This window comes from Cephus cinctus, unplaced genomic scaffold, assembly GCF_000341935.2.
Source record: "Cephus cinctus unplaced genomic scaffold, Ccin1 Ccin1_scaffold0662, whole genome shotgun sequence".
NCBI lineage: Eukaryota > Metazoa > Arthropoda > Insecta > Hymenoptera > Cephidae > Cephus > Cephus cinctus.
The window spans coordinates 234,230-247,837 of NW_014333291.1; the positions used below are offsets into that span (position 1 = coordinate 234,230).

General features: G+C 39.5%; 4 protein-coding genes across 13 annotated transcripts in view; 3 read left to right on the forward strand and 1 right to left on the reverse strand.

The window, feature by feature from the left end:
• Positions 1 to 13,608, forward strand: part of LOC107269498 (RNA-binding protein Musashi homolog 2) — a 150,543-nt gene that overhangs the window by 16,515 nt on the left and 120,420 nt on the right. For 2 of the 5 annotated variants that reach the window (XM_025086789.1, XM_025086791.1), the window contains exon 3: positions 8,799 to 8,850. In XM_025086789.1, the coding sequence (XP_024942557.1) occupies positions 8,799 to 8,850 (52 nt within the window). Of the gene's footprint in view, positions 1 to 5,103; positions 5,270 to 8,203; positions 8,332 to 8,798; positions 8,851 to 13,608 lie in introns of those variants that run through there. The other 3 variants (XM_025086790.1, XM_015743390.2, XM_025086793.1) reach the window with 3 other exon arrangements.
• Positions 126 to 1,991, forward strand: LOC107269503. Of its 2 annotated transcripts, XM_015743402.2 has the most exons (4): positions 126 to 275; positions 348 to 667; positions 754 to 1,000; positions 1,076 to 1,991. In XM_015743402.2, exons 2-4 carry the CDS (start codon positions 543 to 545, stop codon positions 1,709 to 1,711), a joined length of 1,008 nt encoding a protein of 335 aa, XP_015598888.1. In that variant the 5' UTR covers positions 126 to 275; positions 348 to 542; the 3' UTR covers positions 1,712 to 1,991. The 2 variants fall into 2 exon arrangements, with proteins under 2 accessions (XP_015598888.1, XP_024942567.1); XM_025086799.1 differs by lacking the exon at positions 126 to 275 and having other exon boundaries at positions 423 to 662.
• Positions 1,760 to 4,081, reverse strand: LOC107269501 (interleukin enhancer-binding factor 2 homolog). Of its 5 annotated transcripts, none has more exons than XM_025086798.1 (7): positions 3,929 to 4,061; positions 3,818 to 3,868; positions 3,238 to 3,544; positions 2,854 to 3,160; positions 2,497 to 2,754; positions 2,294 to 2,413; positions 1,760 to 1,962 (listed from the first exon to the last, which is right to left on the reverse strand). In XM_025086798.1, the coding sequence occupies exons 2-7, from the start codon at positions 3,844 to 3,846 to the stop codon at positions 1,862 to 1,864; spliced, it is 1,122 nt and encodes a 373-aa protein (XP_024942566.1). In that variant the 5' UTR covers positions 3,847 to 3,868; positions 3,929 to 4,061; the 3' UTR covers positions 1,760 to 1,861. The 5 variants fall into 5 exon arrangements, with proteins under 5 accessions (XP_024942566.1, XP_015598884.1, XP_024942565.1 ...); XM_015743398.2 differs by having other exon boundaries at positions 2,294 to 2,434; positions 3,929 to 4,059; XM_025086797.1 differs by lacking the exon at positions 1,760 to 1,962 and having other exon boundaries at positions 1,985 to 2,413; positions 3,929 to 4,060.
• On the forward strand, positions 6,215 to 7,629 carry LOC107269467 (proteasome subunit alpha type-2). Its single transcript, XM_015743337.2, has 3 exons — positions 6,215 to 6,373; positions 6,751 to 7,083; positions 7,198 to 7,629. The coding sequence occupies exons 1-3, from the start codon at positions 6,333 to 6,335 to the stop codon at positions 7,526 to 7,528; spliced, it is 705 nt and encodes a 234-aa protein (XP_015598823.1). The 5' UTR covers positions 6,215 to 6,332; the 3' UTR covers positions 7,529 to 7,629.

Sequence of the window (13,608 nt, forward strand, 5' to 3'; positions counted from 1 at the left end):
AGGTGGAGGAATTACATCGCCCTGAGGGCAGTCATCGAGAAGGTATCTATCCTTGTTTAGTATATGGTGACGCCTATACTGTCCATATACTTATTCAGGTTAAATTTGATCTTTAAACAGTTCTGTGTACATACACAAGAGAGCCATTATTAGCGACCCAGAAACGTCACTGGTCTAATGGCAAGTGAACCATGAATCGTGTTGCTCTTGGCAAGATTTACAATATCGGTTACTGGAAGAGTCTGAATAGGCACGAAGTGCGAAATCAGAGAGCGGTGATAATCAGTGGATTAAATATATCAGAAATATTATATCGTCTTGTTTCAATTTTTCGAATATCTTCGTAGGCGCAAACTCCCAGTATTTAACTCATCGATCTCGAGACGCGCATGCGCCGGATTCACTTTATTTTCGTTGTGCAGCCTCGAAACTGGCTGTGGTGTTTTCAAGAAATTTGGAGTTCGTGATGCGCGTCTATTATTAGTCGGTTCCGAGTGAGATTGCTTTCCCGTCGAGATATCACCAGGAAGCTGACGTGAGTGATGTCGGGTTTCGTCAACACCTGCAGCACGGCGTCGCCGTCGATGTCTAAGGCGGATGACAATCTCAGTAATAGTGACAGGCCATTGATAAAGCAGAGCTTTTATCAGAATAACAATATCGTAAGGTAGTACACTCTGTACACATTGTTTTACCTGGGTGCTCGCTCGCTGGAGATGACGTACGTGATTCATTGTTGTTTAAACGTTTCAGAACTGAAAAAAGAGGAATCCTTAAGAACAATTCTAACATGTCACGAGATGATAATATCATCGAGTCAAACAGGAAGCGTTATTGCCTATGGATGTTGACATTTGTTTTGGCAGCGATGGGATTTTGTAATTTATTATTGAGTATTACGATTATTGCAGTTTTGAGGGTGAGTCAGGGTATGGAAGCTATGGAAGTTATTCCGGATGAGAATCTGATAAAATTCTATGGACGCACAGACCTGGACAAAGTACGTTGAGTATAGATGCGATGTAATTAATGTGAAGCTTGATTCATTGGATTTCTATTTTTACTAATCCACAAGGTGTGTCTGCAAGCTGGAGTTTGCCAAGGATACGGGGACGAACCAATGGAGTTATCGGGTGACGATGCCGGCGTACAAATAAATTTAAAAAATCGACGTGACAAATTGATTTCAAGTATTAAAGTCCTGGCTAATGGGACAACAATATCCCAGGTGGAGTCTTTTGAGATAAAAGATCCTCAGACAGGGTCTTCGTACTTCTCTACGGACTTTCCAAACTTTGGTTTACCATCCGGAGTCAGGAAGATTGACATCGACATCGCTGTCACTCATAGGATAACATCGCCGATTAATGAGAGTCTCACTATAAAATCTGATGGACAGATTTCCATGAGCGGTGGCGAAGGAAACAGGATGGAAGGCAAGGAAATTGTTTGGACGGCCGACAAGGACATCTTCCTCAAGAGCCTCAATGGAAATATCATCCTGAGCGCCAAGGAAGGCATTTCCATAGACATCAAGAGCATTCCCATAGTATCATCTTCCATTTTGAAACGTGTTGAAAGTGGACAGTACAAAGTATGTGTTTGTATGCCCCAGGGTAAGCTGTTTCGTGTTCCTGTTCCACCAGGTATTAACATTCATGTGAATTGTGCGCGCGTGAGCATGACGCCCGAGAATAATCCCTGCATATAAAGGACTTTTTTTTAAAACAGGGAATAATACAAATAATAATCACTGCAGTGTTTTAGAATTAGAAGTTTTTATTTTTCGTACGAAACTGTAGACTTCCAAATTTTAGTGATTCCTGTATAGTATGGTTGGGTAGGATAGATGAAGGGGGTTCTAATCGTCGATCTCCATTTTGATAAGGGGTACTGCAATTCCACCGACACTCACAAATTCAATGTTTCCTAGGTACTCGACAATATGGATCGAACTGTAAACTGAAATAAATATCAAATCTCCTTGTAAACTGCACATGATTGAATACAGTCTTGGACGAAAACGTTGTCCAAGATATAAAATACATTCAGTGTACGCCACGACGTCGAAATTGATTACGAATATACATAAAAATAATATTGGGTAACACAAAATGTCATTGTACAATTTGTTAACTAGTGGAATTTTATCCACTTTCAGTTATCATCTCTTCGTTGCTTTCGTCCATGTCTTCTTGCTGCTCTTGTTCCGTAGGTGGCTCGTACGCCTTGTCCAAAGGACTAGCCACTACCCCACCAGCCCAGACGCTCATTTCTACGGCTAGTTTGTTACCTCCTTCCAGCAATGGCCGGTATCCTCCATGTGACAGGACGCGCAGAAGAGTTTGTGCTGTCAGACACACTAGGTCCTGCTGCTCCAGTGTCATGGCGGTGTGAACTCGAATGTTGCCACCTTCACAAGGATCGGAGATTCCTATAGTATTTATGAGATTAGAATTTTTTTAGAGACTAACGAAGTCTTTTGTTTTTACATACCTGCTGAACCTGGAAGGAAAAGTCCTGAAGCCAGGAGTTGTAATACACGTTTGTATGCTTGATTTATGGGTAATGCTTGTCTACTAGGATTATTCATGATTGCGTTGTGAGCGAGTAGATCTAACATCCACGGTGATAGAGGTTCCAATCCTTCAAATCTGCTTCTTAGGTCTCGTAACAATCTGATTAGAACCTTTATTGTGGAATGATGAGCATTCTCTTCAAACCAACGAGAGTGTCTGATAGCTGCTAAGTGGCCTGGAAGACAGTATTTTTTGTATTGAAAACATTGTTAACTCCGGGAATGCTTATGTCGGGTTAAGAAAAAAGACTTGTAGTGGTAGACTATGAAGTTACCTTGACAGATTTTTACATCTAAATGCTGATCTGGCTCCAATTTCCTAAGATTTTGAAGTAGTGTGGTAATCAATACCCTTACAGTTGCTTCGTTATTAGCAATGTCAAAACCTCGTTCGGTTTGAGTCAAACGGAATACTTCTTTGGCATTTGCAGTTTTTAATTCTGTGTAAACCTTAGTACCAAGAGCTTCCACTGCAGTTTTGGTTGGTAAAGTCTTTAAGATCACGACAATGTCAGCAATATTGTGACCTTTTATCATGGTTCCTTTCTTAAAACTTCCAACCTGTCTGACTTCTTCCAATTGCTGTACATATGTATATATTATCTTCAGTTAGTATTAACGAAAATAAATATTGTAAGAAGTTTTTCATAAATACATACACAGGCTTCAAAACTTCCAGGAGCAAGAATTAAATTATCAAGGACAGTTTGTAGCTTGGTAACAAGGTTTAATATAGAAGTTTGTTCCTTTGGCGTAGGGCACATATCAGAATTCTTCTTAAGAAGAGCACTGGTGAAATCTGCTTCATCAGCAGCCGGTTTAACGCGTGGAAAGGCTGCTTCGCAGAGAGTATAGTCAAAAGGGTGACGAGGTAGGAATTGTTTCCTCTGGAAACCCAGTCCTCTACCCATACCACCTCTACCACCCCGAATCATTCCGCCACGTCCACCACGTACCATAGTCTCCCTGAAATATACAAAAATATTTCATAGCAAAGTTGAAAGATAATAAATACAGTTGTACCCAAGTACAAAAGAAAAAGTGAATATAGGGACTTGAAATTATGTGATTTTATTGAAGTTTGTAAATCTTTCCATACTACAGTGGACCCTCCGTAGTCATGAAAAATGATTCGAATGTTCAAATGCGAATCGAATTGAAAGAATTACGAGTCCGGATTGCGTTAATCTGAAATATAACCTCTGACAAAATCGATAAGTTCCCTAACCAAGAACTTACTTCGGGGGCTGCAGTGCTGTTTCTGGCATTGGTATACGGTCTCTTCGCGCTCTAACATTTGCAGGAAAATCATTACTACGAGGCGTGCGATGACAAAATTAGAGAACTTACCAAAACGCAGGAAAAACACGCGATTTTATCACGATAGCGCCCGGTATTTTTCAGTATTCCTTACTATAGCATCTAGTTTTTTGATAGCGTCCTACTCATTGTGGTGAACCAGAGATCAGTAGGGAGATGCACAACGCTACGGCTTTAGGCGATACCAAAAACATGGCGCTAAATCGTAGCGGTGAGTCCGGGAATAGAATTTTGTGATCATCGCCTCCGTCGATAACGCATATCCCATCGTAGCCGAGCTGAACGTGATCACGAACGGGTAGCCTGGCGGGCAGAGATTCTCCACAACTTACAACTGATTCCCAGAGCAACCCTTAGAAAGAGGCCGCTTATCAGATATTGCCTAAATCTTTTTTTTTTGTAATCTTAAATTCAAATGTACAGTGTAAGCTCGATAAGATTTACTAAGACAAAAGCCAGCACTCCATCATTATTTAACAATAGTTCCAAGCGGAACTATGGCTCCAACATTGAGTACTACAGAGAATTATTCCGGAACTGTTTGAAACACAACCTGAAAACAACACTGAAAGCCAGCTCCTTATGCATACCTGCACTGAAGCATATGGTGCGACTAGTATCCTTAATAGGTATTTTAACGATGTTACGTAGCAGAACTGTCGTTAAAACCTATCTGGAACTATAGAACTCCTCGAGAGCTATTGAAAAAGCCTATTGTTGAATCATTTTCAAGAGATTTTAAAAAAGTGCAGTGCTGGAGCTGACACCCATGTAGCACCTCACTTTTTGGAAAATTCCTATTTTAACGATGTTACGTAGCAGAACTATTGTTAAAACCTATCAGGAACTATAGAAATTCTAGTTAAGTGCGTAGCATGTACAACGCTCAGACACCAATTTTGGAAGTTCTTCAAGAAAGTATCGTTTGTACCTCTTTCCAATCAGTCCCCTTCCAAAGAGTATAGTCTAGTATATCTCCACTGCGTTCCATCGTTTGTACCTTCATAGTTTTCTTTTAAATTCAATATTAGTGCGTAGCAGGTACAGGTCTAGACACCATTTTTGTGAGTTTTTCAAAACATTTATAGGTAGTATAGTTGTAAGTTAAAGGTAGTATAGTTATAGGTAGTAGAAAAATACGTTTGAATAAGTGCGTCGCGAAGACATTATCTAAAGTTCGCGGAAATTCGCGTATTGGTTTATTCGTAACAAGTGAAGAATTAGTCCGCAACCGAAAATACAGGAAGTGCAAAATAGTGGCAAAGGCTGGAATCATCAAGTCGTCACCAGAATGGACCTCGAGTATCGAAAGATGTACTGGACCAATGAACAATACAAATGGACAAGAGAAAGGCAGACGAAGATCCTGGGGTAAGTGATCTTTTTCTTTTTCCCTTTTTTTTCTACTCACCATAAACATTTATGTAAGCGGCCATGCTGAAAGCCATAAATTTGCTATACTCAGCTGATACCGGAAGTATAGCATAGATCTGACTTATATTTGTGTGAGATTTTGGTGATGCATTCGGAAAGTGTTCCCATGTTGCGCGGTAGTGTTTGACTATATTTTCAGCTATACTTGTTTCCGAGTGATCAACCGCAGATTCTGCTGCGTACTAAATAATTTTTCCTCGTCCACGCGAGTCTTCTGGATTTTGCCAATTCCGCGTTTATAGCGCACCGACGAGAGAAGAACACTGTGGACTCTCTATTAAAATACATATTGATACATATTATATTAACATTACAAAAATGGAGGTGCTACACGGATGTCAGCTCCAGCATCGCACTTTTTTAAAATCTGTTGAAAATGTTTCAACAATAGGCTTTTCCAATAGTTCTCGAGAAGTTCTACAGTTCCTGATAGGTTTCAACAATCGTTCTGCTACGCAACATCGGTAGAATATGTATTAAATATGCTTGTGGCATCATACGCTTCAGTGCAGGCAGACATGAGTTGCTTGCTTTTGTCATATTAAACTTACCGAGCTTACACTGTGCGATCGAATTTAGGATTGCAAAGAAAAAAAGTATTTAGGCTATATCCGATGAGTTGTCTCGTTTTAAGTGTTGCTTTGGGAACCAGCGATAAGTAGCGGAGGACTCTGCCCGCCAGGCTACTCGTTCGTGATCACGTTCAGCTCGGCTACGACGGGATATGCATTATCGACGGAGGCGATGATGACAAAATTTTATTCCCGGACTCGCCGCTACGATTTAGCGCCATGTTTTTGGTATCGCCTAAAACCGTAGCGTTGTGCATCTCCCTACTAATCTCTGGGTGAACGTAGCCGAATGAATTTCGCAACTAGTAAATTCCCTATAGGAACATAACTAACATCCCTACAATTATTAGGCGGAACTGTATAGTTGGTTGCATTGTTGGCGGTCCTCTACAGTTTCAGTATATTTCGGTTGTTGCAAAGTAATCGTCATGGCTACTGAGCGGTACAGTTTTTCTTTAACCACTTTTAGGTATGTATTACTCTCCTTTTACTATTTTGATTCCTATGTAGAATATTAAACTTGATCAATTTAAAGGATATTAATTTTAATATTGCAGAAATGTATTTGCCATGAATTTGTATAGACGATATCATGTCTGGTAACCTGGCTAGATGACACATTAGATTACTCCAAATACAAGATAAAATAATAAATTTTGAAAAATTATTAGAACATATATGATTATATTCATTATACTTAATTACTTTGATTTTTTAAATTTTGTATTCTCACCAAATGTTATATTATTTAAATAATTTGTCTAATCGTTATGAGACACAGTGACTTGACATATATCACGAATAACAAATCCCTTGTAATTTTGATTATTTTAATATTTTGAATAGCCCATCTGGAAAATTGGTGCAAATTGAATATGCACTGGCAGCAGTTGCAGCAGGTGCTCCATCTGTGGGGATTAAAGCATCAAATGGTGTGGTATTAGCTACAGAAAATAAGCACAAGTCTATACTTTACGAAGAACATAGCGTAAACAAAGTTGAAATGATTACGAAGCACATTGGTATGATCTACAGCGGGATGGGTCCAGATTACAGATTGTTAGTGAAACAGGCCCGTAAAATGGCTCAGCAGTATCTCCTAGTTTACCAAGAACCTATACCAACTGCCCAACTTGTACAGCGAGTTGCTATGCTTATGCAAGAATATACTCAATCTGGGTAGGTATTATTTCATGGGATTTAATTATTATCAGCTTCAAAAATCATATTTTTCTTTGACTTACCTGGTTAACGTTTTTTCTCATACAATTTATTTTTTCTTAATAATTATAGAGGTGTTAGACCTTTTGGAGTTTCACTTTTGATCTGTGGCTGGGACAACGACAAACCGTATTTATACCAATGCGATCCATCTGGTGCTTACTTTGCCTGGAAGGCTACTGCAATGGGAAAGAATTTCAATAATGGTAAAACCTTCTTGGAAAAAAGGTATAGTGAGGATTTAGAACTTGATGATGCTATTCACACTGCCATTCTTACATTAAAAGAAGGATTTGAGGGTCAGATGACTGCTGACAATATCGAAGTTGGTATATGTGATGCAAATGGCTTCAGACGATTGGATCCTTCTAATGTAAAGGATTATCTCGCCAATATCCCTTAATTCTAGATTAATTTTCTACTGTATTAACCTACGACTTTCGTAAAAACGATTAGTTCGTATGGATGGATATAATAAAAGTTTCTTTTGAATATACAAACCTACAATTATTGTCATTGTATCAAATCCTTGATACTATTATTTAATTCAATTACAGTATAGATAATACCTTGAAACGTATGGAATTACGAGAAGAAGATACCGCAGATTAGGTCAACTCAAACCTTTACTAACAATTGCGTCACTCTGATGCTTTAACTATGAAAGATTATAAAAACACCAATCAGAATATAATTGACTAGCGTAACGTAACGCAACTGTTTTCGTATGTAAATTAAATTCTGTTTTATTGATACAAAATGAAACCGTCTGATAGCTTACGGTGAAACTCGTTATATTGTCAATTTTCAATAATTTCAAAAAACAGTTTTCAAATATTTAAAATTACGGTCTTTCAAAATTGGCTGCACTGTTTTTAAAACTGCTGCCTGATGGCGACATCTGTAAAGCTAATTACCCATGATGCGTACATTGTATACCGCGTAATTTGCATCAGCCAATCACACATTGTTGTTAGTTTTCCAGTAGTTAACAGAACGGAATTGTGGGTTCCTGATTGGCCGCGAGAGATCGCGATACACGAAGTACGTTCGATGTGACGGCACCCTTACTAGTTCACGACGAGTGGGCCATTTGTCTTCTTTGTGTGTGGCCGGACGATTCATCTTGTCTATTTTGTGCGATTTGTTTTCAGTGTTTTTTCGTGAATTACCGAATTTGATACATAAAGGAAAACAACAATCCAGGTAAATCATCCTATTAGTATGAAATCCATAAACTGTACACATGAGTATCATTCAATGCATTCAGCATTATTGCAATTATCACGTGGAGAAAGATCGTTGTAAATCGTAACAATTTTTACGATAAAATTTTTTCCTTAAAATATAAATGTATTTAGGAAATTTTTATCTTCCAAATTTAAAATGACTGGAACAGTAATGTATTTATATCATTGTCTTCTACACCGTTACTTGAAGCGTCATATTTGTCGGTTTTCAATTTCAGCGAATTGTCGAAAGCAAATGATCATCGATCTTCTTCTAGTAAGTTCGACGATATTCTGGGTAATTGGCAAACTTGAGAAAATTCGCATATTAGAATTCCAGTACAGCCCTTGTTTTTGATCGAAAATAAAATCGAAGCGAAACCCGCAAACACGCTAACTCTATGTACCATAATGACCTTGCGTATTTTTTATGATCTGTTTCAGTGTTTTTTCGCGAATTGCCGAATGAGATACATAAAAGAAAACAACAATCCAGGTAAATTATTCTATTAATATGAATTCCATAAACTACACGCATGAGTATCATTCAATGCATTGTGTTATTACAATTACCACGTGAAGGAAGATCGTTGTAAATCGTAACGACAATCTTTACGTCGACTCTTAAAACAATTGTATTTAAGATACATTTTTTTTATACGAAACTTTGATTTCAATTCTTGAAAATTGAGTGCTTCGCCGAAAATGAGAAAAAAGGAATTTTTACATTAAATCGTAATAACATACGATGCATTATTATTGCATCAGCATTATTATTTCCTTTTGAAGCTGAAAAACTGCCGTATGAAAAAAATGTATCCATCTCAATTTATTTCAGATATATCTGTCCATGTTAATTAACTTTGGACACCCTGTATAATTAGGATACGTTCTGATCAGCTCCATATGTAAAACAATCTGATAACGCAAAAAAGATTACAGATCGTAAAGTCAAAAAAGAATATTAACTTTTGGAAACACCACGTATATCAGGCATAGGGTGGTAACGCCAGTGGGGATTGCCGCCGCAGGCTCGGGGAACCAACAGATTTATCGTTTATTCGGGGCGCACGTTTCACGCTTTACTTTGCAATACCTACTGCTCTCAACCAGTTGCGGACTTAGGGATGCTTCACACCGAAATCTCCAGGATATAGCCCAGGGTACTGATCCGAACCCTCACGTATACGATCAAGGGATAGGACTCAGTAAATTATGGGGAGTCCTTTTGTCTTCTTTGTTTATAAAGTACGTGACGAATTTTTCAGCCTTGATATACGAAGAAAAATAGTTATACACATAGATCAGTTGATACCAACTTACTAGTATTAAATTCGGTACACACTGCAGCGATTGTCAGAAGCACGCGGTAGCGACTCCCGCTGCTTATTAATCCACACCGAAGCTTCTTCATTTTCGTTTGGCATTTTCGTCAGTCACTGCAGAAGCCTAACAAGTCGCAAAGTGCTCGAGTGGCTCGCGGAGAAGGAAGAGAACGGGAAAGAGAGAGAGAGTCAAAGAGGATACGATGAGGTAGAGAAACGATGAGGAAGAGAGACGAAGAGGAGAAGACTGTAAGTCAAGTGTGGACGATGCCAAGTCAGTTGCGCTTTCAAAGACGAAATATTTCAAAGCAAACCTCCTAACAATAAATAATGTTTACGCGACGGGGACTCATTGGTACGAATCCTGTTCTTTTTTTTTTTTCACTTTAAACTGTAGTACCACGGGACTCCCATTAACGTATTCCAAGCGTCGTTGTGAACGCGCCTTTCGGTACTCTCGTCCCGCGGCCCGGACTACGAGAGCTTTTTAATCAACGAAATAGTTTAATTCGCAATTCGCAGCTCGCAGTCCGTAAATTCAAAGCGCAGTCAGGAAGACGGTTGGAGACCACGGAAAAGTACCAACCCTCGAGCCGTATGGACGTGTCACGTAAGAGAATCCTACTTTTCATGTTTTTTTTTTTTTTTTAATTTCTCTATCTCTTCGAGTCCTACTAGCCGTCTCTCGTCACGCTGCTGTGAGTTTCTCATCTCGCACTCCTTTTTTTTTTTCTATCCCTTTGCTCGCTCCTACCTTTCTGTATTGTTATTATAATTTTTCTTTTCTTTTGTTTCTTTCCCGTGCCGTCGCTTCGCGCCGAATGAGAACAGCGAGGGCCGCGTGGCCTTTCGCGACGGAACCGTCATTACCATAATGTCACGAGCAACCCGATTTCTCCTCGATATTATACTAATGGCCGAAAGGATTTAGCTCTTTTGTGTCCCAGCATCAATTATTTTTCAAAACTTTACCAAACTTTCGTGAAACATTTACTGGGGAAACTTTGGGTCGAGGATGTTACGTGACTTCTGGGCCAACGGTAATGGCCGCCGTAAGAATTGAATCTCGTAGGAGGTGTATATTCTTTTTATTTGTTTCCATGGGTCTGTCGCAATTCTCAGTTTTTTTAATAGAGCGCAGGCTGACAGAATTTTGAGATACTTTTGATATATGGAAAATTACCTATGACATGGATTTTATACTAAAGGGACAGGTCGGAGGAAGCCATATCTGGACGGCACTGAATCCTACGCTGCTTGATATGACTTATTGCCGTGCTTGCAAATATTTGGAGAATGTCCGGTTTCCACCCTCTGTGTGGCTTTTACTCCGAAGGTAACCCTTGTCGCTTTACGCGTTTGGTTATGGTACGTTGATGGTGACTAAGGGGTTTGACATTAGGAATATACGTATGCTTTGTTACCATTGTTGCGAATTCCTGCTATGGAATTCATAAATCGTCAGAGCTGCCTTTCTACCTGCTCGTGAACCCGGCTTAAGGTCTCTTCGAAGAATTGCCTTCCGGGATATTCGTCATGACTTTTGTTCTCGAATTTTATATAATTTCAAAATAAAATTATTTAATCTAGTAATTCTTCAGGAGTTGACTATACGTTGCAGCTGATAGATTTCTAAAATCCTAAGGCAAAAATTGCATACAGTCGACGCATCCCGAAGACGTTTTGATTAGGAGAAAAATGTATCTTTGATCCAGGAGCTCTAATTTTTTTTTTTAATTAAAATATGTTACCGACCGAGCGTCTGAGAGGTTACCGACGGAGCTAGTGATTTGAAAAATTGAAAAAGTTAATAAAAACAGGAGAACGCACAGAAAAAAATGATAATGACAGTGCGCGGGAGGGTAGCAAGTGGGATAAGGGAGTTTGGCCAACCACGAGCAGGGGTGACAACGTGACAGGTGGTCGGAGTCAATTCTAGCGGGCAGTTTTTTTTCCCCTTCAGAGTATCGAACAATGGCCGGTTTTTAATATGACGCAGCCGGAGACGTGAATAGGACTGCTACTGCTGCTGCTAACAGCGGTTTTCATTTAGTACCTCTTGAGACCCACGCGCAGTCTGCCAGGTTAGAGTCAGTGAGTCGTGGAGTGACTGAGCGAGTAAGCACGAGAGGTATAGGATATAGGGATAGAGAGAGAGAGAGAGAGAGGAATATAGGAAAAACTTAGAAGAGCGAGGGAATAAGAAAATCCGTTTGCGCCCATTGCGCATTTTGCAATTTTAATACCGGAATTACAAGGTTCCAGATCCATTTGTCTCGTCGCATAGGAAAACACTGAATTTGCATCTTTCCCATCCGTCACCATGAGGAACGTCGCTTATTAAAAAAATTTTTAAAAGATATCGACTACCCAGTCACTTGAGGATCCTCAATATCCTTTATTCATATTTTACCTCGTCGGACATGTCTTTATTAATTTTTATAATAATTAGCACAAAATTCACTGCCCCTTTGCATCGTACAAATATACTGGTTAATTTGACTTCCTATTTTTTTATAAGGTCTATATCGACATGATTTTTTAAAATTCGATTTCAATTATATTTCCTCACTCAACATTGTCTTTTTTTGTTTTTTGTATAATTAAGCATAAAAGGTTTTATACACCCTCGAGCGAGACTAGGCGACAGGTGTCCTTTAGGGCTCGTTCTTGCAATTAGCACGATACACACGTAACGACACTCGCGATGCTACGTGCGATTTACCTAAAGTCACAAGTGGAAAAAGTCCTCGCTCGTGCAGACACACACTGTAATTAAAATTCCGAACAATTTACCTCCCGCCAGAAGATGAGTATTTCATCTCTCTGAAAAAAAAAGTCCCTTCTACACCGCTGGTTTCGAATGTACAATGCCACCCCTAATGCGCATAATTCGTTAGTCAATTTTGAAAAGAATAAAAATTTTTTTTTTCAGGCTTTAAAAATACTTAGACACCACTTGGTCGGTGAACGGTCGCAGTTTCCGGTTTAGCTGCCAGGATCGTATTGGACCTAAGGGTAGTTTAACGACCAGCATTAACGCCTCTTACGATACTAAGAGTGACGGTAATTTCAGTTGCGCAAAAAAGAAAAAGGGGTACCACCCTGACAACCGCGTGTTCTCCTGTCTGTCTGGATGTAGCGTTTGACTTAATTGTCTTTTTATCAGGAATGTTGGTACGGCTGTCGAAATTGCCAGGAACTCGTCCAAATTGCTCGTTAGACGCGCGCTGGACGGTAACGCAGCTTGTTATTGCCGGCGAAAGAAGAGAAAGGAGAAAGATAAAGCGACAAGGGGCGAGAATGAAAAATATTATCCATTAAAGCAATGATATCGTACTCGTACGCATTACGTCAGCGTTAAGTTCTTGATGAGTTTTACAGTAGCGCTGCCGAGTATCTACGCGGCATCCTATACGTACTTGGATTCCCTGGATACTCTGTATACGTAAGGGAAAAGCGTGGCTGCTGCGTTTACGCGTCCCGTGAAGCAATTTGCCGCGAGATGGCGACACCGTAACGTTAAGACGGGCTGCAAACGAGTGGGACATAATCGCAAGCGGAAAGTAAACGTCTCCGAACAATTTGCAACGGCCTGACGGGGACTTCCGAGGAGGAAGAAGAGGAAGCGGTTGCTTTAGCGATATTAACCTTGGCTTGACTGCCGTTGTCCTCATTTCCTACTGGGATCGGTAAATGAACACGGTCACATTTCAGTCGCACGCATTACGGCTCGGCGCCTCGATTTACGCCCCTGTATAATTTCTCATGTCGTCTCCTTCTACGGTGATAATGATTATCCAAGCCTGTCTAGTCGTTACATGCGTTCTGCTATAATGCTTGGCTTGGAAGGATTTATACATGGGTATATATATATATATATATATATATATATATATATATATATATATATATATATATATATATAT

Coding starts and splice junctions, on each gene's coding strand:
- LOC107269501 (XM_015743396.2), bottom strand. CDS start 3,846: ATGCCAGAAACAGCACTGCAGCCCCCGAA. Junction 3,161..3,237: donor CTGGAAGTTTTGAAGCCTGT/GTATGTATTTAT, acceptor ACATATGTACAG/CAATTGGAAGAAGTCAGACA. Junction 2,755..2,853: donor AGATGTAAAAATCTGTCAAG/GTAACTTCATAG, acceptor ACTGTCTTCCAG/GCCACTTAGCAGCTATCAGA.
- LOC107269467 (XM_015743337.2), top strand. CDS start 6,333: ATGGCTACTGAGCGGTACAGTTTTTCTTTAACCACTTTTAG. Junction 6,374..6,750: donor TTTTCTTTAACCACTTTTAG/GTATGTATTACT, acceptor TATTTTGAATAG/CCCATCTGGAAAATTGGTGC. Junction 7,084..7,197: donor CAAGAATATACTCAATCTGG/GTAGGTATTATT, acceptor TAATAATTATAG/AGGTGTTAGACCTTTTGGAG.
- LOC107269503 (XM_015743402.2), top strand. CDS start 543: ATGTCGGGTTTCGTCAACACCTGCAGCACGGCGTCGCCGTCGATGTCT. Junction 668..753: donor CAGAATAACAATATCGTAAG/GTAGTACACTCT, acceptor TAAACGTTTCAG/AACTGAAAAAAGAGGAATCC. Junction 1,001..1,075: donor GACGCACAGACCTGGACAAA/GTACGTTGAGTA, acceptor CTAATCCACAAG/GTGTGTCTGCAAGCTGGAGT.